Raw genomic sequence first — 22,315 nt, 5'->3', positions numbered from 1 at the left:
TGTTCATAGCAGCACTATGCACAAAAGTCAAAAGGTAGAAATAATCTAAATGTTCATCAACTGGTGAATGGATAAACAAATTGTGGTGTACCCATTTAATGGAACATTATTCAGCCATAAAAAGGAATGAAGTCCTGATACACGCTACAAGAAAGATTAACCTCAAAGACATTAAGCAAAGTGAAATAAACCAGATACACAGGGTCGCATATTGTATGACTCCATTTATGTGAAATATCCAGAATAGGCAAATCCATAGGGATGGTAAGCAGATGCTTAGTGGTTGCTGGGGGCTGGGAGAAGGGAGGATTGGGGAGTGATTGCTTTTGGGGTGATGAAAATATTTTGGAATTTGAAAGAAGTGGTGCAACATTGTGAATGTACTAAATGCCACTGAATTGTATACTTTAAATGGTCAATTTTATGTTATCTGTATTTTACTTCAATTAAAAAATGTATGGTGGGACAGTGACATAGAATATGCAGCAGCCATGGACAATAATTTTGTAAATGTATATTTGCTGATACAGATATTTTCATGATTTTTGTCAAGTGATAAATCAGATTATAAGTTAAATTTTAAAAATTAAAAAATTATAAATTAAAAAAATAGTGAGAGGATGAGGAAAGCAAAGAGTAAAGGAAAATAGAGAGAGGACAAGAGCTAGGGAAAATGAGAGAGGTAAGAGAGAAAAGGAGGCGGGGGAAGAATAGGATAAGAAAAGAAATATGAAAGCTAGAGAAAAAATTTCAACGTTGGGTAATATGAAGTGTCAGTGGGGGCTGTGCAGACAGGAGAAGCAGAAAGGAGCTCTCCCTACACAGCTGGTGGGAGTAGAAGCTGCCACAGCCACTTTGGAGAACACTTTGTCAGTAGTTAATAAAATTAAAATGGACATACTGAGTAATGTGCAGCATGGTGACTATCATTAATAATTTCATGTTATTTCATATTTGAAGGTTGCTGAGAGAGGAGATCTTAAAAGTTGTCATCAAACACAAAAAATCTTTGTAACTATGTATAGTGACGGTTATTAACTAGACTTATCATGGTGATCATTTCACAATATATACAAATATCGAATCATTATGTTATACACCTGAACCTAACATGTCAATTATATTTCAATACAAAAAACCCCACATAAAATGGACATAGTCAGAGTTCCTCTTCTGGTATCTACCATAGGGAGATCATCACGTCTGCGCCCCAGGAATCATGCACACAGCATTTGCTTGTAATATCAAAATATTAGAAACAATCTAAATACTTAAGAGGATGGATACGTTGTGATATAATATGATAATATTATGCAGTAGTTTAAAAGAATGAATATATATATGAAAGAGCAAAAGCTCTAAATTATTTTGTTGTCTGAAAAAAGCTGACAAATGTAGTTTGATGCCACAGAATAGACATTAATACATGATGTTAGATTAACGTATTACTTGTATAATAAATTATTACAATAAAAAGAAAATGAAGGATATAGAGAAAGAGAACTAAGGAGAACTACACAGGGATTAAAAGATAAAAGAAGCAGGGAAGAAAGAAGGGAGAAAGGGAGGAAGGAAGGAAAGTTATATAAAATGAAAGCGAGGGCGCTGAGAGAAGGGAGGAGATGGAAATCCTTAAGTTGAGTGTTTCACAGATCCTTCACCAACCACCGTGTGGTTTGATCACTGAAACCAAACCAAACTAAACCACTAATTTCATACGGGGAAAAATGCATTTGATTTTTCTTTTAAATTGCATGCATTTGGCTTATTACTTAAACTTTCTTTTTGACCATTTGTATTTTCAAATTTTTCCTTCAGTGATTGTCTATGCTCTTTACCCATTCCCTTTTTTAGATGTTCATTGATTTGACTCAAAATATTAAGCTTTCTCTGTCCTATGCACTCAAATGTTCCCTTCCCCCCTCTGGTCATTGATCTCCTGTTTATGGGGTGTGTGGAGTGGGGGTGGGGGTGAGAGGCGCGCAAACAGTTGCTCTTCCTTGCAGGAGTCAACTCCATCGCTGTCTGCCTAGTGTAACAACGAATACCTGGTTTGTTTTCTAACCGTCAGCAGTGTGCACCTCGGGGAACCCGTCTTTGCAAACTTCGGTGCGCAGCGGCCACTAGCTTTCTCAGCAACCGAGCAACCCGAGGCCGTGCCGCCTGCGCCCACAGGGCCGGGGCTGCCCTAGCCCCGCCGCCCCCGCCCTGCCCGCTGCGCCCGGGGCGCGCGCCCGTGCCGGCCCCGCCCGCGCCGCCGCGCCGCGCCGCTCCTAGCGGGCAGCTGGACGGGCGCCGGGCGGCGAGGAGCGCGCGAGCCGCCCGCCGGGGCCGGCGCGCTCGCCTGGGACACTTCCGCGGGCGCCAGGCCCGAGCTCCGCGCGGGGCCGGGAAGGCAGGTAAGGAGGGGAGCCCGGGGCGCTCCGGCCCCTGCCGGCCCGGAGCTGCGCGCCCCCTCGCCCCTCGCGGTGCTGGGCGCCCCTTGGCCGGCGCGGCTGCTGCCCCCGGAGCGCCCGTGCCTCGGCGCCCTGGGCCCACGCGCTGCCCACGCCCGCGCCGCTCTAACCCGCTCGGGCCGCCTGCGAGCCCGGGGCCGGGCGGGCTGAGCGGCGGCTGCTGCGGGCTCCGCGCGCCGGCCCGGGGACGCGAGGCGTCCGTCCCCGAGGCGCAGCTTCCCCCAGACCTTCTGTGGGTCACCCTCTCGCCCCAGGCACCTTGGAGCGCAGAGAAAAAGGCCGGACTTTTAAAGGAGAAAAGCTGGTCCAAGGGACCCTGACGGTCTTTGGTTTCACCTTGGGGACGTCGTGGCCCGGCTGGGAGTTTCCTTCCCTCGTCTGCAAAGGGCCTGACCAGGGTCAGTGTTTCCACACTGAGCTGGAGGCGCGAGAAAGATCCCTCGTCGAAGGGCACGCTGACCTGCTTTCTCTAATTGGGGAATCCCCCTGCCAAAAAAGAAAAAGAAATATGGAAACCACTAAATTACCTCCCTCATCACCAAGCTCGGTTCCAGAAGTATCATACATTTTGAGGGTCTGTATTTTAGGAAAAGATTAAAGGCACAGAACCAAAGTTAGTAATAGGGTTATGGCCAAAAATTTTGTTTTGGCCAGGAGACATTTGCAAAAAGTGGAAAAGTTCTATATGTAAATAATAAATGGAAAAGTAGAATTAGAAGCTTCTGAACACAATTTAGTTTGGTTTACTAAACTTCTCTAATGCGGCAGTCTTCCTTCGGGACATTTTACTCTGACTTTTGTAGTTATGTATTTTGAATTTGCACGCTTGCATGTTGCAATTGAGTTTTATGGCAGTCAAAGTATTGCTCTCCGATCATACTAAGGTTTGGTGGCTATTTTCTGTTATTTTGAATACCAGGGACTGTTACGTGAACATATCCTTGTGTGACAGTACAGTAACTTGGCATTCTTCTTTGTGGCAATAGAAAACCAAACAAGAACGACGTGAAACAAAATATTAAACAAAACACAAATTGGATCTCTGTCCACATTTGCAAAATGAAGAGGTCTGGCTGATCCCAGGTGATCCTCAAGGCTCTTTGCTTCCCTGAGACACTGTTTGTCTTTTGAAGAATTTGGAATACAAATATTAATTGAAATCTAGAGTAAGATATTATCTGTACTAAAATTTTATACATTTAAACTGGGAGACATTTGATAGTTGAGTTTCTTTAATTTTATTAGTCTCTCAAAACAGCTGAATCATTGTACATCCTGTGCTTCTAAATGGTGACATTCTATGCTAGTAAATAAAAATGTGTCATGGGAAACCAAAATCTGATATTTCTTACCACAAAACTGACTAATAGGGTTGACACACTGGAGCATTCACACCTGTTTATTTTCAAACAGTCTCCGGGAAAGCCCAAGAATGGTTATGAAGCATTTGCTGTAGTATATGAGTATAACAACACATAAGCAACGTGGCAGGCAAGAAGTTTCAAAATTGCTTTGGAAAATATCCACGGTAGATTTGCAAGCCTGCAAATTGTAATTGAAATCGTTTTCTGTAATTATGGCTGTTGGTCAGCTGGGATTATGAGCTATAGAGAGTAAGTAAGAATTCACCTCCAATTAATGGAAGAGTATATTGAATCATTAATTAGATTCTTTTTTTAAGGAAAATGTTTCTTTTATCTAAGTAGTTATAGGAAAATGTCTTAAAGTGAAAGTTACAACAGGTATTTTCTAAATTAAATAAAGAACCAAAAATTGCTGACAAAGTCCCATTAACAATGCTGGATCCTCTTCCAACCCAGAGCATTCGGGGATTAATTCACATAGACCCAAAGTGACACCTTCTCATTTTGTGTTCTTCAACAGAAGGATAATCTCTAGTGACTCTCGCACACACTCTGAAATTGGGAGGAGGGAGTTAAATTCTAGAAGGACAAGCAGCTGGCTGAGCCTATGGAAGAATCTTCATCTCTCTCAGCCTCATTTTCCACCCTGAACAATGCTGATAATACTATTTAGGTTGCAGAGTTGCTGTGACTCCGAAATGGGTCAATATATGGAAGACCGAGTGCCTGGCACATAGTAAGAACACAGCTAATCTTAGTTCCCCATCTTGCTTGGTAGGTGTTTGCTTATTGACTGAACAAACCATAGGATGAACAGGAGGTTACAGTTTTTGCTTTTAATTTTAAAAGCACTGTGTGGCAAAATCTTGATAATTGTTAAATCTGGGTAATGGCTGGATGGGGGATTTATTATATACTATTTTTTGTTTTTGTGTGTTTAAAATTATCCATCAGAAAAAAATTTGTGTGAAGCTGAAAAAAACAGATATTTCTAATCTAGCATTTGATTTTAAATTGCATTTTTGAAATTCAATATGGACTCCAAGGATAAACACAGTTATATACAGGGAACAAGTGGGTAAGGAATGGTACCAGAGAACAAGCCATGGTGATCTTCAGTTTTTTGTGGAATTTTTTTATTATGAAGAAGATCCAAAAAGATGACAGTGTTGATGTTTGTTAATTCTGGTTGTTGGGTTCATGGGTTTTTATTATATTCTTTGAAATTTTTGTACTTAAAGTTTTTCAAATTAATGTAAAATCACCTTATTGTTTTATAAAACTATTATAAAGAATGCAAACAATACAGGTATATACAAAGAAGAAAGTAAAAGTTGTATCCCACCATCTAGAAATAATAACTACCCTTAACATTAAGTGAAAATCATTCTGTATGTCTTTCTTTGCATTCATATAAATAGAAGGATACTGACACATTACTATATAGTATGCTACTCCGGTGACACATATAATGTTTGGGGTTTCTTTGTCTTTTTTTGTTTTTGGTCTTTGATGGAAGTTCTAAAAAACAGGCTTATTTGCATTCTGATTTTAAGACTTTAGACTGTCTTATAAAATGTAGCATTTCTTAAAAGATTTAGTATGCAACAACTGACTTTAAATGTTTTAAGTAGCTTACGTTCCTTTGCAGATAAGACGTATTTTTAGCTATTTAAAATAGATCTCATAATTTAAAACTAGGCTTAGTGTCAACATTTGAATTTCACTAAAATGCAAGCTCCATGAGGGCAGGGATTTATTGCATTATTGCAAATATTAATAATATTTTACTGACCATCTGAAACTTAATGATACAGCCAATTATGCTATAATGCTTCTTTTGCAAACAAGTATCATTCCAATGCAATTGATCTATCAGGGAATAATTTGAGCATAATGTGAATCTTGCGCTTGCTTATGCATGACTAACCCAGCCAGAAACACCAAGTGAACACATTGAGCCGCAACCAGCTGACCTTAGCCATGTAAGAATGCACAAAACACAAAACACACACACTTCTCAAACATCCACCTTGGTTCACCGCATGTTAGCCTACAAGATTGTGTTCTGCTGTTCTTACACACTTGTGAACCTTTCTATATAAAAACACACATTCAACATCTCACACATGTCTAAGCATCTTGATTGAAAAATGCCAAATAGTACATGCAGAGGAAAGCTTTAATATTGAAGAGAAACTTGAGATAATCAAACACATTGAAAGAATCAAGAGAACATGTGGCGTTTCCTGACTAGCAGGAATAGGGAATAATCCGCATTGCAGATCATGACACGCAGCACCAGCAAAATAAGAGACCTCAATGGCTAGAATAACTTCTAGTACTGCAAGGTCAATAATAAGAAGGCTGAAAGAAATAGAAGAAATGGAAAGATTGTTGAGCATGTGGATTGAGAACCAAACAGTGAACAGTCTTTCTCCCAATCCAAGAGAAAGCTCTATCTCTATAGGAACACCTAGAAAGAGAATCCCCACGCCCCGGAGATGGGCTCCTTCTCCTGCTAGTAGTGGCTGGTTTGGTGGTTTCAAACATTGCTGACCCTGGTGTGTGGACCACCTGCTTATTTAGCCAGAAAAAAACAAAAAAGAAAAGATGATAGCCAATTAGCTAGCACACATGAACTTGTTAGACATGTTTGCCAGAAACGAACATAAGAACCTGAACTAAATAAACGTAGGAAAAGGGAGTACATTTGCTGCATTTATGTCACCTGGAGGAGAGGCAAATGTGTCTGTCTTTGATTCCTATCAAGAGAAGACTACATAATGTATCCACGGATCCAGCTTCTCTTGCATCTTTCATCAGGAATCTCTGGTGAACCTACTCCATGACATAATGGCAGCCCATCAAAAGTGAATGGCTCCAGGGCTGACCCAGTGGCAAAGTGGTTAGTTCACTCACTCTGCTTTGGCAGCCTGGGGTTCACAGGTTCGGATCCCAGGCACAGACCTAGCACCACTTGTCAAGCCATACTGTGGCAGCATCCCACATAAAATAGAGGAAGATTGGCACAGATGTTAGCTCAGGGCCAATCTTCCTAACAACAAAAAGTGAATGGTTTCCTGCTTGTGCCTTTAACCATTTCCAGGATATGGAGAAGTCAGAAGAACGTGAAACAGAGCATGGGGATTGTTTATTTAAACAATCAAATGACAAGCTTGAAAAGGAGAAGTTTACTGCTGTTTCTTCCAATCAAGAATTGTGGGGCGCTGAGTGATTCAACATAGGACCCACCCTCCTATCCCTCTGTTGCTTGAAAAATTGTAATTTCTCAAGAAGACTTATAAATTCATTGAACCTAGAACTGAAGGGAGAGATCAAGAATGTTGATTTGTTCCCTTAAGTCCAGATATTTAGATTCATAGAGAACATGAAGCAGTATGTCATGGCGGTTGAGAGAGCAGACACTTGCATCTGCCTGCCTAGGAGTGAAGCTGGGCTCTATTTGTGTGTCCTCAGGCAACATACTTAACTTCCCTGTACCTCAGTTTTCTCATCTGTAAAATGGGGACAATAAAACTATCTACTTCAAAAAGTTGTGGGGATTAAATGACAGTATTTCAAGGTTCTTAGAAATATGCCTGGCACTTAGTAAGTAAATGCTCAGTAAATGTTAGATGCTGGTAGTAGTAGTGGTGGTAGTAGGAGTATATGAGGATTATGAAGATGGCAACTAGATATTGCAATAATTTCCCATTGCTCACCTCATCTGGTCTTCGTGGAGTCACACAAGTAGAAGAATTACAGAGCTATTTGTTTTCAGTCTCTATGGGCTGTCTTTTGAGGGTCCATCTCTGGATGTGTTTGAAACATCAAGTATTTGCTGTATACCTATGGCTCAATTTCACAGAGAACTGACTGAGCTGAAAGTCAGCCCAGGATACGTAGTATTGCAGGAATTTTGGAGATATGAATGGCATAACTATTCTGCAATTTGCACGTGTGTCCAAATGCTTGACAGTGTTGGGGCCACCTGACTCCATGAAAGGAAAACCTCTGAAGTGGTGCTTGGAACCACAGTGAATTAAATGTAATTCCCAGGGTCTCTCATAGCATCTTGTTTTCCAGATACTATTGAAGAACCGTTCTTGTCTGATTTTCCTGATTTAAATCTAGCAAGGAGTGAGCATCTTCTGTTCCATAGACCTGTATCCCAAGTCTATCATAAAAGATAGATGAAAAGCCTCATAGATAGTGAATACTCATAATTGCACGTGCGTGTTTGTATTCATTTTCTATTGCTTTGTAACAAATTACCACAAACCTAGTGGCTTAAAACAACAAAAATGTATTATCTCACAGTTTTTGTGGGTCAGGAGTCCAGGCATGGCTAAACTACTCAGGGCCTCACAAGCCTGCAATCCAGGTGCCAGTCACACTGCACTCCTCATTTAGAGTCCAGGGTCCTCTTCCAAGCTTTTCAGGTGGTTGGAAGAATTCGACTCCTTGAGGTTGTAGGACTGAGGTCCCTGTGATCTTGGTAACTATTGTTTGGGGACTTCTTTCAGCTCAGAGAGGCACCAGCATTTTCTTGCCTTGTGGCCTCCACAGGCAGTTAACAACATGGTGTTTGCTTTCTTCCGGGCCAGTAGGAACATGTCTCTCTAATTTCCAGTCCCTCTCCAGTCCTACAGTGGAGTCTTATATAACTTAACATAATCACAGAAGTGACTATAATGTGGAGCATCCATCCTATCCCATTCACAGGTTCTGCCCACACTCAAGGAGAGGGGATTATAGGGCATGTGCACCAGCAGGAATCTTGGGGGCCATCTTAGAATTCTGCCTACCACAGTATGTGATAAAGTGAGAAATCAAACATGGCTGGAGATAATCAAATGTGACTTTAGCTGAGACATGAGAATCAGAGAAGACCGTCACAGCCTGTGGGCATGTTCTCTAATTTCCTCAAGTCTCAAGAAAAGCCACGCTCTCATTGGTGATGGAAGGTCAAAGGCATACTCCAGCCTAGGAGCCTGGTGGTGCATGAAGAGACTCATGTGTTATGTGAAAACAAAGGCTAGTGTGGACCCTCTGGAATCCAGAAGGCCACAATCCAATCTTCAGTACAAAATTTACGGGATGATGTGTCTGGGATTTCCAGTGTATTCCATGAGGTATCATCGGAAGATGAAATGGAAAAATAAAATCATGTATTGTAATTTCTTGGGAAAGTGGAATTCTCCTAAAGCAAATGGAAAAATCTTGCCTTCCTGGGTAGGATAAAGGGGCCAAGAACTATAGTGGAGTTGGCCACCTATATAGGCACAAACCAGATGGTGACATCTATGCCTTGGATAACATCTGAATGACTGTAGCATATGAATATTGCAGCCAGTATCATTTACATTTATATCAACTCTCTGTTCTTAATCTTAGATAGTTCTTCCACATTTATACACTTATACGTTATACATATGTACTGTTTGCACAGCATCATGCCAGGTCTTTTCATTTCCTCTCTCTGTTACCTGAGAGGCTCTAGACCAGCACTGTCCAAGAGAAATATAATGCAAACTACATATGTAATTTTAAATTTTCTAGTAGCAACATTAAAAAATAAGAAGAAATGGGGGCTGGCCTGGTGGCATAGTGGTTAAGTTCACGCACTCTGCTTCAGCAGCCTGGGCTTCGCAGGCTCGGATCCCGGGTGCAGACCTGGCACCGCTTGTCAACCCACGCAGTGGAATAGCTAGATAATATGGTAGATCTATTCTTAATTTTCTGAGGAAACTCCTTATTGTTTTCCATAGTGGCTGCACCAGTTCGTGCTCCCACCAGCAGTGTATGACGGTTCCCTTCTTTCCACATCCTCTCCAACACTTATTATTTCCTGTTTTGTTAATTATAGCCATTGTGATGGGAGTGAGGTGGTATCTCATTGTAGTTTTGATTTGCATTTCCCTGATAGTTAATGACATTGAACATCTTTTCATGTGTCTGTTGAGCATCTGTATATCTTCTTTGGAGAAATCTCTGTTCAGATCTTTTGCCCATTTTTCAATTGGGTGGTTAGCTTTTTTGTTGTTGAGATGTATGAGTTCTTTGTATATTTTGAATATTAACCCTTTATCTGATAGATGGTTTGCAAATATCTTCTCCCAATTGTTAGGTTGTCTTTTCATTTTGTTGATGGTTTCCTTTCCTGTGCAGAAGCTTTTTAGGTTGAGGTAGTCCCATCTGTTTATTTTTTTCTGTTGTTTCCCTCGCCCGGTCAGATGTGATATTTGAAAAAATGCTGCTAAGACCAAGGTTGAAGAGCGTACTGCTATGTTTTCTTCAAGAAGTTTCATGGTTTCAGATCTTACATTCAAGTCTTTAATCCATCTTTAGTTGATTTTTGTGCATGGTGTAAGATAATGGTCTACTTTTATTCTTTTGCATGTGGCTGTCCACTTTTCCCAACACCGTTCATTGAAGAAACTCTCTTTACTCGATTGTATGTTCTTGGCTCCCTTGTTGAAAATTAGTTGTCACTGTATGTGTGGGTTTATTTCTGCGCTCTCGATTCTGTTTCATTGATCCATGTATCTGTGTTTGTGCCAGTACCATGCTGTTTTGATTACTATAGCTTTGTACCATATTTTGAAATCAGAGTGTGTGATACCTCCAGCTTTGTTCTTTTTTTCTCAGGATTGCTTTGGCTATTTGGGGTCTTTTGTTGTTCCATATAAATTTTAGGATTCTTTGTTCTATTTCTCTGAAAAATGTTGTTGGAACTTTGATAGGGATTGCATTGAATCTATAGATTCCTTTAGGAAGTATGGACATTTTAACTATGTTAATTCTTCCAATCCAAGAGCGTGGAATATCTTTCCATTTCTTTGTGTCTTTTTCAGTTTCTTTCAACAATGTTTGATAGCTTTTGGTGTACAAATCTTTCACCTCTTTGGTTAAGTTTGTTCCTAGGTATTTTATTCTTTTTGTTGCAATTGTAAATGGGACTGTATTCTTAAGTTTTTCTTTCTGCCTCTTCACTGTTAGTGTATAGAAACGCAACTGATTTTTCTATGTTGGTTTTGTATCCTGCAACTTGACTGTATTCATTTATTATTTTTAAAAGTTTTTTAGTGGATTCTTTAGGGTTTTCTATATATAAAATCATGTCATCTGCAGATAGTGACAGTTTCACTTCTTCCTTTCCAATTTGGATCCCCTTTATTTCTTTTTCTTGCCTGATTGCTCTGGCTAGGACTTCCAATACTATGTTAAATAAGAATGGTGAAAATGGGCATCCTTGTCTGGTTCCTGTTCTTAGAGGGATAGCTTTCAGTTTTTCTCCATTGAGAATGATGTTAGCTGTGGGTTTGTCCTATATGGCCTTTATTACATTGAGGTATTTTCCTTCTGTACCCATTTTATTTAGAGTTTTTATCATAAATTGATGCTGTATTTTGTCAGTGCTTTCTCTGCTATTGAGATGATCATGTGATTTTTATTCTTCATTTTGTTAATGTGGTGTATCACATTGACTGATTTGTCGATGGTGAACCATCCCTGGAATAAATCCCATTTGATCATGGTGTATGATCTTTTTATTGTATTATTGTGTTTGATTTGCTAGTATTTTGTTGAGGATTTTTGCATCAATGTTTATTGGTGATATTGGCATGTAATTTTCTTTTTTTGTGTTGTCCTTATCTAGTTTTGGTATCAGGATAATGTTGGCTTCATAGAATGAGTTAGGAAGCTTCCCTCTCTTCAATTTTTTGGAAGAGTTTGATAAGGATAGGTATTAAGTCTTCTTTGAATGTTTGGTAAAATTCACCAGGGAAGCTGTCTGGTGCTGGGCTTTTATTTTGGGGAAGGTTTTTGATTACTGTTTTGATCTCCTTACTGGTGATTGGTCTATTCAAATTCTCTATTTCTTCTTGATTCAGTTTTAGAAGGTTGTGTGAGTCTAAGAATTTATCCATTTCTTACAGATTATCAAATTTGTTGGTGTATAGCTTTTCATAGTATTCTCTTATAACCTTTTGTGTTTCTGAGGTGTCTGTTATAATTTTTCTTCTTTCATTTCTGATTTTACTTATTTGAGCCTTCTCTCTTTTTCTCTTGGTGAGTCTAGCTAAAGGTTTGTCAATTATTTATCTTTTCAAAGAACCACCTCTTGGTTTCATTGATTTTTTTCTAGTGTTTTTTTAGTCTCTGTTTCATTTATTTCTGCTCTGATTTTTATTATTTCCTTCCTTCTACTGATTTTGGGCTTTGTTTGTTCTTCTTTTTCCAGTTCCTTTAGGTGCACTGTTAGATTGTTTATTTGGGATTTTTCTCATTTGTTGAGGTAGGCCTGAATTGCTATAAACTTCCCTCTTGGCAGCTTTTGCTGTATCCCATAGATTTTGGCATGTCATATTTTCATTTTAATTTGTCTCCAAGTATTTGTTTATTTATCCTTTGATTTCTTCATTGACCCAATCATTGTTCAGTAGCATTTTGTTTAATCTCCACATATTTGTGGCTTTTCTGATTTTATTCCTGTAGTTGATTTCAAGTTTCATAACTTCATGGTCAGAAAAGATGCTTGGTATTATTTGAGTCTTCTTAAATTTATTGAGACTTGTTTTGTGGCCTAATATGTGATCAATCCTTGAGAATATTATGTGAGCATTTGAAAAGATTGTGTATTCTGTGGTTTTTGCATGGAATGCTCTATATATATCTACTAAGTCCATCTGGTCTAATGTGTCATTTAAGGCCAATGTTTCCTCATTGATCTTCTGTTTGGATGATCTATCCACTGTTGTAAGTGGATTGTTAAAGTCCCCTACTGTTATTGTGTTATAATCTATTTCTCCTTTTTTATCTGTTAATAATTGCTTTATATATTTAAGTGATCCTATGTTGGGTACATAGATATTTACAAGTGTTATATCCTCTTGTTGGAGTGTTCCCTTTATCATTATGTTGTGCCCTTCTTTGTCTCTTGTTACAGTTTTTGTTTTAAAGTCTATTCTGTCTGACATAAGTATTGCTACCCCAGCTTTCTTTTCTTTGCCATTTGCATGGAGTATCTTTTTCCATCCTTTCACTTTCAATTTGTGAATGTCTTTAGATCTGAAGTGTGTCTCTTGTATGCAGCATATGTATGGGTCTTGTTTTTTATCAAGTTAGCTAAACTGTGCTTTTTGATTAGAGCATTTAGTCCATTGACATTTAAAGTCGCTATTGATAAATATGTATTTATTGCCATTTTGTTACTTTTCTTCTGGGTGTTTTAGTAGTTCTTCTCTGTTCCTTTCTTCTTCTCTTGTCCTAGCACCCTTTAAAGTAGACAGAATAGGTGGTATTACCTCTGTTTTACTGATGTATAAACATGCCTGAGTTCATCTAAGTAGCAGAGAGGAAACTAAAGCCTACATTTTCTGAAACCTGGTACTGTGGAAGCAGAATGATGTGGTTTAGACTGTGAGCTTCAGAGTCAGTCAGCCTGGATAGAATCTTAGTTCCAATATTAGTGGTGTGACCTTGAATAATTTACTTACCTTCTCTGGGGTTTGATTTTCTCATTTGTAAGATAGAGATAATAGTACCTTCCTTATGGGGTTGTTGTGAACATTATATGAGATAGTTTTTTAAATGTGTCTGGCATGTAGTTGCTGAGTAAATGTACCTCCCTGAGGATAAGTAAAGAAAACAGCTCTAAGTAAATGATTATTTCGCATATGGAACACATACCAAAGTTAGGATCTGATTCCAATTAATGAGCAGAATATTGATGGAATTTTGAGCTTCTGGGTTGCCTAGCAACCAAAACTAACTCAATACCACAAGCTCCCAGAGTAGTTGTTTTTAATCAGATCAGGAATTCAACTGCTCTTGAGGAACTCATCTTTTAAGAAGACAAAATTCCCCTATGAATTTGGAGTTGTGCGAGACATTTCAATAAGTGATGCCCCTACTCTTTAGTGTCTTTGTACTGAACTGTCTTGGATGTTGAGATCATCCCCACTTCTGTTCCCCTAGGTGACAGAAGGTGTTAGAATAGCTGTTAAATTGGATAGAGAGTGGGAATGGAGAAGGGAGAGTGTTTGTACTTCTCTACCAATGTATTCAGTCAACATTCATTGAGTGCCAGGGTCAGAAATATAAAAACATTTGTCTTTGCTCCTTAAGGATTTTGGCATCTAGGAGAGGAACTCAGTCAATGTTGACCAGTAATACAGCAAATTATTTCATGAGTGGCTGTCTATGTCCCTGGCAGTATTCTAAGCATTATGGATTGAGCAGTACAAGCGGATATAGCAGGTCTTAAATATCCACTGTTAGGATTATTATTTTCTTGGCAGACCACTCCTGGCAGAATATCCCACTGTCTCCCAACACGTTAATATCAGATTCACAGCCTTGAAAGGCGGCATTGCCTGCTGGAGAGGGCATGAAGCTGAGCGGAGGGGGCCTTGAGCTTCCACCCGACTGCTGCGACTTACTGCCACTTTTACCTGAAGCAAGTCACTCAACCAGTCTTGTAGCCTGCTTCTCTCATTTGTAAGCTGGGCATGATTTAGATTCTGCCTCCCTCATGGAAATAAATGTGATGCAATGACATAATAAATGTACAAGTTCCGAACAGATAAATGCAGTTTCTGAGCTAACCCTCATCAGTTTGCCACCAAGTTTCTATCACATTTCATTGTGCATCCTTGGACCTTCCTTTACATTTTCTTATTCCTTTAGAGCTCAGGGTCTTAAAATTTAAAGAGGAAAAAGCAGTGAGCTTGAATTATTGTGTTTATGTGCACTTAATTTTGTCTCCCTCATTTGTATCTCTGTATGCTAACTTCTTTTGCAGGGAAGATCACCTTTATTGCTTAAGAAATCCATTGTGCCACTTTGGCATCTCAGCATTTATTTACCCCAAAACATGACTTAAGGCCTCCAGGCCTTTAAAGCAGCAGCTGGTTGATGAATCATATTCAACATTCATATAGTGGTGCTGGCACGTATCAGAGGAACACTCATGCTCATCACCTGCCCCTGTCAGTCCTTCCCTTTCTAATAAAGTACATCTGTTTTGGTGACTGAATAAAAACACACCAAGTGGAGAAAGGCTGGGTGTGGAGTAATTTAATCAGGGCAAGTCAGCACGCTGTGTTGAGTGATACAGTATCAAGGATAGGAAGATGGTTGAGTAGCAGCTTATTGAAACAGAAGCCAACCGGAAGAGGCTTCTGTTCCTCTTATTTTTTTTTTAATTGGCCCTGAGCTAACATCTGTTGCCAATCTTTTTTTATTCTTCTTCTCCTCCCCAACCCCCACCCCCCACCCCCAGTACATAGTTGTATATTCTAGTTGTGAGTGCCCCTGGTTCTGCTATGTGGGATGCCGCCTCAACATAGCTTGATGAGCAGCAGTGCTAGGTCCGTGCCCAGGATCCAAACTGGTGAAACCCTGGGCCCCCAAAGTGAAGTGCGCGAACTTAACCACTTGGCCACGGGGCCAGCCCACACATTTCCTCTTATAATCATAACTGGTCACACTGCTGGAACTTAAGTAACCCACCATCTCTCTCAAGTCACGATGTTAAGGGGACAAGATTCCCATAAGCTCCGTCTGAATTGCTACCAACATTTTTATATGGCCTTTCTCTCTTAGCTTCATTTTAACATTGAGTGGAGAATTATAAATTTTAAGGAAGTTCAAACCAAAGTTCAGAGCTCTGCTAGCAGTGCTTTTGAATATTGGCTTTAATGGCTGTGTTCGGTATCCTGAGGAATTGATTAAAATATCCTAGTGTTTTGTTGTTGTTTCAAATATCCTAGTTTTAAAAGTAAAACAGCAGGGAGACTGACATTTGCAGGCTGGTATTTTGCAGTTCTCACTACTCATTGTATTTTTAAAAATTTTTTCTTTGTTGTGAACATCCAGGAGTATATATATAGTTTTGTGTTTTGTTTAAGAGGAAAAAGTAAACATGTTCCGGGGGCTGGTCTGCCTTCAATCTCATCGTCCACAGAGTGATGGGGGGAGGCAATCCTTAGGGGGATGCAGAATGTTTAAAGTGCATTTGAAAGCAGCTTAAGTAAAAACAACAATATGACTGTAAGTTAGGGGTCTGTGTTACTGTTTTTTTAATGACTCACCTGGTGGTGTTCTTGAAGTCATTACTTGCTGAGAAAAGAATCACTATCCAAGATGAAGAACCAGGAACTTCAACGACAGCAGCTCCTTTATTTCCACTTCTAGTTCTGTTGGTGATTACGCTCTTCCCTTTTTAACTTCACCTAAGTCATTTTCACCTCCATATGTGTATTTTTTTTCTAGGAGACCAGATCTGTGATATCTGATATTTTATTAACAGGTGTTCTGGAAATAATCCATCTCAAAAATAAAAACACTAAATATAGCACACAAGTTCAAGGCTTTTGAATGTTATTATGACTTTAAAAAATCAGTCTACTGAATGCTTCACATGGAAACCATTTATTGTTAAGAAACCTGGTGGTAAATGATACATATCCTGCAGCTCTGTCATCATGGTTAAATCTCTCCTGAGTCAGATCACTTATTAGCATTTTTCCCATATGGCTGAAAGGGTAGAGAATGTATGTGCAGAGGAACAAGTCAGTAACATTTTTGACCATCTGGTAAATAAATGTGTAAGTAGCAGGAATCTTAATATTATTGGTTTCGTTATAAGGATGCAACCTCCAACCTGAAATAGGCTCTAATATAGTAAAGTAGAACTGAATTTATATTTCTCAAATAATTTTGATGTAATTTATTAAGCATTTCACAGTCTACTATGTGCTCTTAAAATCTGACTCCTAATTATGTGTTTCCTATGTTTATTGATTCATCAGGGCTCCTTATAATGCCCAGTTTAAAATATTTCACGAGAGGTCACGTGATTGAATCCAGCTTTATAGGCTCAAGTGCTGAAAGTCTGCTCTGCCACCAACTACTGTGTGGCCTGGGATGAATTACTTGGCCTCTCTGAGCCTTGAATTCATTTGTAAAGAGTGAATAATATATTGTCAAACAGTATCTCTTAAAGGGTGGGCCATGGAAGGCCATCAATTGACATATCAAAATCACTTGGGAAGCTTGTTCAAAATACCAACACATAGGCCCCACCCTCAGAGACTCTGAGTTAATATGTCTAGAAACAGTCTGTGAACCTGCATTTCCAGTCACTGTCCCAAGTGATTCTGAGGTATGCTGAACTACCGTTATGGAGATTAGCTGATTATAGTACTTAGCTTTCTGGAAAAATATGTAGTTAGCTAATTCAAAGAAATATTAAAATTTCTGTAAATAATTTATTATTAATAAGCACAACTCTAAAAAAGTGCATTTTAAACCTTGGAAATTTAACACTTGCGACAGCATTTGTGCTTAAAATATTCTGACTTCATAGAAAATAGGCTGTCAACTTGATTAAGTAATGCTAGTGATTCATTAAAATACCTCTCAATTCTCCTTGTTTAATTAGACCCTTTCTATTTTTTCTTGCACAGGAACCACAAAATATTTGTCGACTAGAACTGAACCAGGAACCCAGATGAACTTAAAGAAGCTAGCATGGGATTCTTAGTTTTTCAGGATCAGTACACAGCAAATCCATAATCACCACAACTCCAGCGTCCAGGCTATCTCTGGTTTTGTGAAGACTTAGCGAAACTCTGATGATGGAAAAGCAAAGGACTTAATTACTTGCTTCAGTATCATCTCACATCAATGGAAAGTGAACCACGCAGTGGTCTGGCCATGGAGAGAAATTCAACTTTATGGAAGAACCTAATAGATGAACACCCAGTCTGCACCACCTGGAAGCAAGAGGCTGAAGGAGCCATTTATCATCTTGCCAGTATTTTATTTGTCGTAGGTTTTATGGGTGGCAGTGGATTCTTCGGCCTCCTTTACGTCTTCAGTTTGCTGGGCTTGGGTTTTCTCTGCTCCGCTGTCTGGGCTTGGGTAGATGTCTGTGCAGCTGACATATTTTCCTGGAATTTTGTACTGTTTGTCATCTGCTTCATGCAGTTTGTTCATATTGCATATCAAGTTCGCAGCATAACCTTTGCCCGAGAATTCCAGCTATTGTACAGCTCCATTTTCCAGCCTCTGGGGACCTCTTTGCCCGTCTTCAGAACAATTGCTCTGAGCTCTGAAGTGGTTACTTTGGAAAAGGAGCACTGTTATGCCATGCAAGGGAAAACCTCCATTGATAAACTCTCCCTGCTTGTTTCAGGAAGGTGTGTACTCTTGGTGCTTACATGTCTTTCCTCTCTCTGAGTTATTAGCTTGTGTTTCTTTGTGCTACCTTTTTCTATCGTGGCGTAGGATAGTCCTGGGCAGCATTTAGCACCCTGAGGCATGAGAAAGCCCTTGACACGTGACTCATGGAACACAGGCATTTAGGGCACCTGATATTGTTTACCTGAAGCAAGATATAATCTAGAGCTTTAATATTTTTTCTTAGAAATCAAATGTATGAATTGGTTTGTCTGGACATGCTAATCACTGAGAGTCAAGAAGAGGATGACGTCAGCTTGAATTAATAGAATACTTACATTGGCATGCAAAGTATTTTAAACAGACTCTGATAGGGCTTTCTTTTATGTAATAGAGAACATTTAAACTTTATAGTGAAAAAGTTTTTTCAGCAAATTCTAGCGATTGCTCACTTGCTAGTGGGGGGAGGTTGTACCTCATTTATATATAGGTGCAGATATAGATATACACATTGCAAACAGAAAGTTTGGGGGAGGAAACAATAATGTGTTTATGTTTTTAAAAGGTTAAAAGTTTACGGAGATATTTACAGTTCTTCCATGTTCTCTTACTTAATTTAAAATCTGACTGAGTGCACTGAGACTTTTTATTGAAGTATAATACACACGCATAAATGGGCGCATGTCATCAGTGTATAGCTTGATGAATTTTCTGATGAATTTCACCCAGTCTTCTAGAATCCTAACTGTGTGAAGAACATCAGTACATGAATATTATAGGAGATTTTGTCACTCATTGTAATGTATGAATTTAATATTTTGCCCTTTAAAAGTTTAAAAGCCAGAAAGGTCATCAGAGATCTAAAATACTGCTCTCACCCCTTGCCCCCAGTTTTGTGCTGGCCTTCTCTTTCCCTGATAAATGATGTTCTTTGTGTTTGGGTAGGATCAGAGTGACAGTTGATGGCGAGTTTCTGCATTACATTTTCCCCTTCCAGTTCCTGGATTCTCCTGAGTGGGACTCACTGAGACCCACAGAGGAAGGCCTTTTTCAGGTAAGGGATAACGACCACACAGTGCACACTGCTTCTTCCACACAGATAAGCGAGGTTTGTTTAAAAGCAGGCAGACAAACATAAGAGCAGATGATGGAGGAATCATTTATACATAACTCGGGAAGTACTTTGCAGCATGCATCGCTTCCAGTGCCATTTGACTCTTGCTCATTAATCTCACTTTATACAGGTCCAGCAACAAGGAGAAGAATGATTATTATATATGAGATAAAAGAGTCCGTGATAAATATTCTTAAATTTTCCTTTGCTTAACTGCATATATGAGAATTAAAATATAATTAATTGAGATTTGACTGTAAACTAAACACTGCCACTGTGACAGTTTAGAAAATCACTGAGAATGACAAATCTACCCTTTATTACAAATTAAGTGATTTTTTAAAATTTTTAATCCTGATGGATTTCACTTGTTTTCTAGCAACAAAATGCTAAACTTCCTGTCACTACTCTGCTGCCAAGTCTGGTAGTTTTGAAATATAATCATTTCAGTAGGTTCTGTCTATTATGGTATACGGTTTTCTTATGATTAACACTTGTAACACACGTGTGTGTATACAAATACACATTCATATACATATTCAGAATAGGTAAATAAATTCTATTTTGTACTACAAAAATTGGATTAGGGCTAAATGTCCCAGGTCTTCGGGATTGACTTGGAAATACTTCTCTAACATTAGCCAATTTTATTAGTTTTCAGTATCAAGTGGCTCTTACTTCAGTAAAATGCAAAATATAGATCCCTGAATGTAGAAAATGGATAAGTTGGAGATGGGCACAACGTTGTGATTATTCATGTTGTAAATTATATCTATAGTAATAAATTCTGTAGTTTGACTTGCTGTTTTTCCAATATATGGTGGGTCAGTAGGCTTTTTTAATCCTAAAAAAAAGGAGCAAGTGAAATTCATTTAAAATTGGGGGCAAAAAAAAAGTGTGGCAGTGGGGCTGGCCCCATAGTCTAGTGGTTAAGTTCAGTGCATTCCACTTCAGCGGCCCATGGGTGTGGACCTAGCACCACTCATCAAGCCATGCTGAGGCGGTGTCCCACATAGCAGAACTAGAAGGACCTACAACTAGAATATACAAATATGTACTGGGGGGGTGCTTTGGGGAGAAGAAAAAAAAAGAGGAAGATTGGCAACAGATGTTAGCTCAGAGCCAATCTTAAGGAAAAAGAAAAAAGTGTGGCAGAACTTTTCTTGCTTCCTAATCTTTGCTTACATGTGGTCTTATGGTTTTTTAGGTAACCCTCACAGCAGAAACTGATTGTCGATATGTGTCTTGGAGGAGAAAGAAATTATATTTGCTCTTCGCTCAACACCGTTACATCTCTCGCCTGTTTTCGGTTTTAATTGGCAGTGACATTGCAGATAAACTCTATGCCTTGAATGACAGGATATATATAGGAAAAAGATACCACTACGATATTCGGTTGCCCAACTTCTATCAAATGTCAAGTCCAAAAATGCCTAGAACACCCCTGACAGGACATTTTCGGAATTCCAGACAACATTGTGATAAATGACGTTGAAGTCTGAAGTTTTATAATTATAAACAAGACTCTCTTCATCATTCCCCCAAAGAAATAGCTAAATACAGAAAATTGAGCTTACTAATATTTTTATAAATCAAATTCAGAGGCAAGATGTCATTGCCAGCTGTTTTATTCATCTCAACTTCTGCATTGTGAATAAATTTTACAAATTTTTCTGTATTTCTTATTGGAATAAATGCGGGGGGAGGATGAATAACTCTGGGCAGTTTGCCCTCATCTGCGTCAGAACTGGGAGAATGAAATTTTGCATTCTCAAATATTTCCTCAGATTTATTCAAATCTATAGTCTTGTCCTATTGAGTTGGGCATTGCTTCTCAAGGAGCAGCCAGAAGTTCTCTTGGCATGAGAGTGGGTTGCTACTGTCCACATCAGTCTTTCCAGAACTCACTTTTTGCACCCCTGATGAAAGCAAGATGTACTGTTGTAGTGGGCAGCAATTATTTATTTCAAGTGTGAAGTTATTTAATATGACTAGAAAGTAGAATAAATGCAAGAGATGATAATATACCAATCTTGAAGACTATTTTATTGCTACAAATAAGTCATCAGCTTAATCTTTACAGTAACATATTTAAAAAGAGGCATCTTATGGAAAACAAAGCTACATAATAATTAGTGAGTCAAAGGAATACCTGTGAGCAAGCAGTAAAAATGTTGCACAATTGGGGCTGGCCCAGTGGCATAGTGGTTGAGTTCATGCACTCCACTTCTATGGCCCGGGGTTCGCCAGTTTGGATCGTGGGCGCAGACCTACACACTGCTCATCAAGCCATGCTGTGGCAGCGTCCCACATAGGAGAACTAGAAGGACTTACAACTAGGATGTACAACTATGTATTGGGGCTTTGGGGAGAAAAAAAGTGTTGCACAGCATTTCAGTTTCACCTGCTCAGCTGAAAGGGCAAGAATGAGTGGTTTGACTGGACAGCGAGGGACTCCTAGTGAATGCTCCCACCACACAAACACAGGAGTCTGCCTTATAGCTGTTCCTTCAGCTTTGTAAAGAAGAGCTTAAGAAAGAGACAGATCCTCAGTCACAGATCTGATTCCTATCTTTGGAAAACGGATTTTCTGAAGATCACACATAGGCCATGTTCTTTGATAGAAAGATCTATCATCATACATTTAACAAATGTGTATTGAGCACCTGCTAATGGCTCCAGGTGCTGACCTGGGTACTGGGGTTCCATCAGGTAACAGAGGTCCCATCCCTCATGGAGCTTACATTCTGGGACTGAGGGAGACAGATAATAAAATACATCAGAAAAACCTAGAGTTAGAAAGAGAGAGTGCCATGGAGAAAGATGAATCAGGGAAGGTGGACAGGAAGGGGCTTTGCAGTTTTAATAGGGTGGTCAAGGAAGGCCTGCGAGAGAACGTAATGTTTGAACAAAGACTTGAAAGAGGCAAAAGAACAATCTACGCAGATATCTAGGGGAAGGGCAATCCGGGCAGAGAGAAGAGGAAATGAGAAGGCCTTTAGGTATGAGCATGACAGGCCTGTTCTATGAGCAGCTGGAAGGCCAGCAAGGGCACAGCAGAATGAGCACTAGGGAGAGATGGCCAGGAAGCAACTTCAGGCAGATTGGGTGGGGCCTAATAAGGTAAGGACTTGACTTTTATTCTGAAAGTTACCAGAAGCCATTAGGGAGTTTTAAATAGAAGA

General features: G+C 39.4%; 1 protein-coding gene across 1 annotated transcript; it reads left to right on the top strand.

Moving 5' to 3' along the window:
* Nucleotides 1-2,241: 2,241 nt before the first annotated feature.
* Nucleotides 2,242-20,802, top strand: POPDC3 (popeye domain containing 3). The gene is made up of 4 exons (XM_023650864.2): nucleotides 2,242-2,399; nucleotides 17,302-18,036; nucleotides 18,962-19,070; nucleotides 20,338-20,802. Exons 2-4 carry the CDS (start codon nucleotides 17,522-17,524, stop codon nucleotides 20,617-20,619), a joined length of 906 nt encoding a protein of 301 aa, XP_023506632.1. The 5' UTR covers nucleotides 2,242-2,399; nucleotides 17,302-17,521; the 3' UTR covers nucleotides 20,620-20,802.
* Nucleotides 20,803-22,315: the final 1,513 nt, after the last annotated feature.

Source organism: Equus caballus, chromosome 10, assembly GCF_041296265.1.
Source record: "Equus caballus isolate H_3958 breed thoroughbred chromosome 10, TB-T2T, whole genome shotgun sequence".
In the NCBI taxonomy this organism is placed as follows: Eukaryota; Metazoa; Chordata; class Mammalia; order Perissodactyla; family Equidae; genus Equus; species Equus caballus.
This window is presented reverse-complemented; position numbering and strand designations above follow the sequence as displayed.

What these genes read in the sequence shown, in the direction of transcription:
- POPDC3 (XM_023650864.2), top strand. Translation starts at nt 17,522, where the DNA reads ATGGAAAGTGAACCACGCAGTGGTCTGGCCATGGAGAGAAATTCAACT. An exon ending in TCCCTGCTTGTTTCAGGAAG is followed by an intron (nt 18,037 to 18,961) that starts GTGTGTACTCTT and finishes GTGTTTGGGTAG; the next exon opens with GATCAGAGTGACAGTTGATG. An exon ending in CAGAGGAAGGCCTTTTTCAG is followed by an intron (nt 19,071 to 20,337) that starts GTAAGGGATAAC and finishes ATGGTTTTTTAG; the next exon opens with GTAACCCTCACAGCAGAAAC.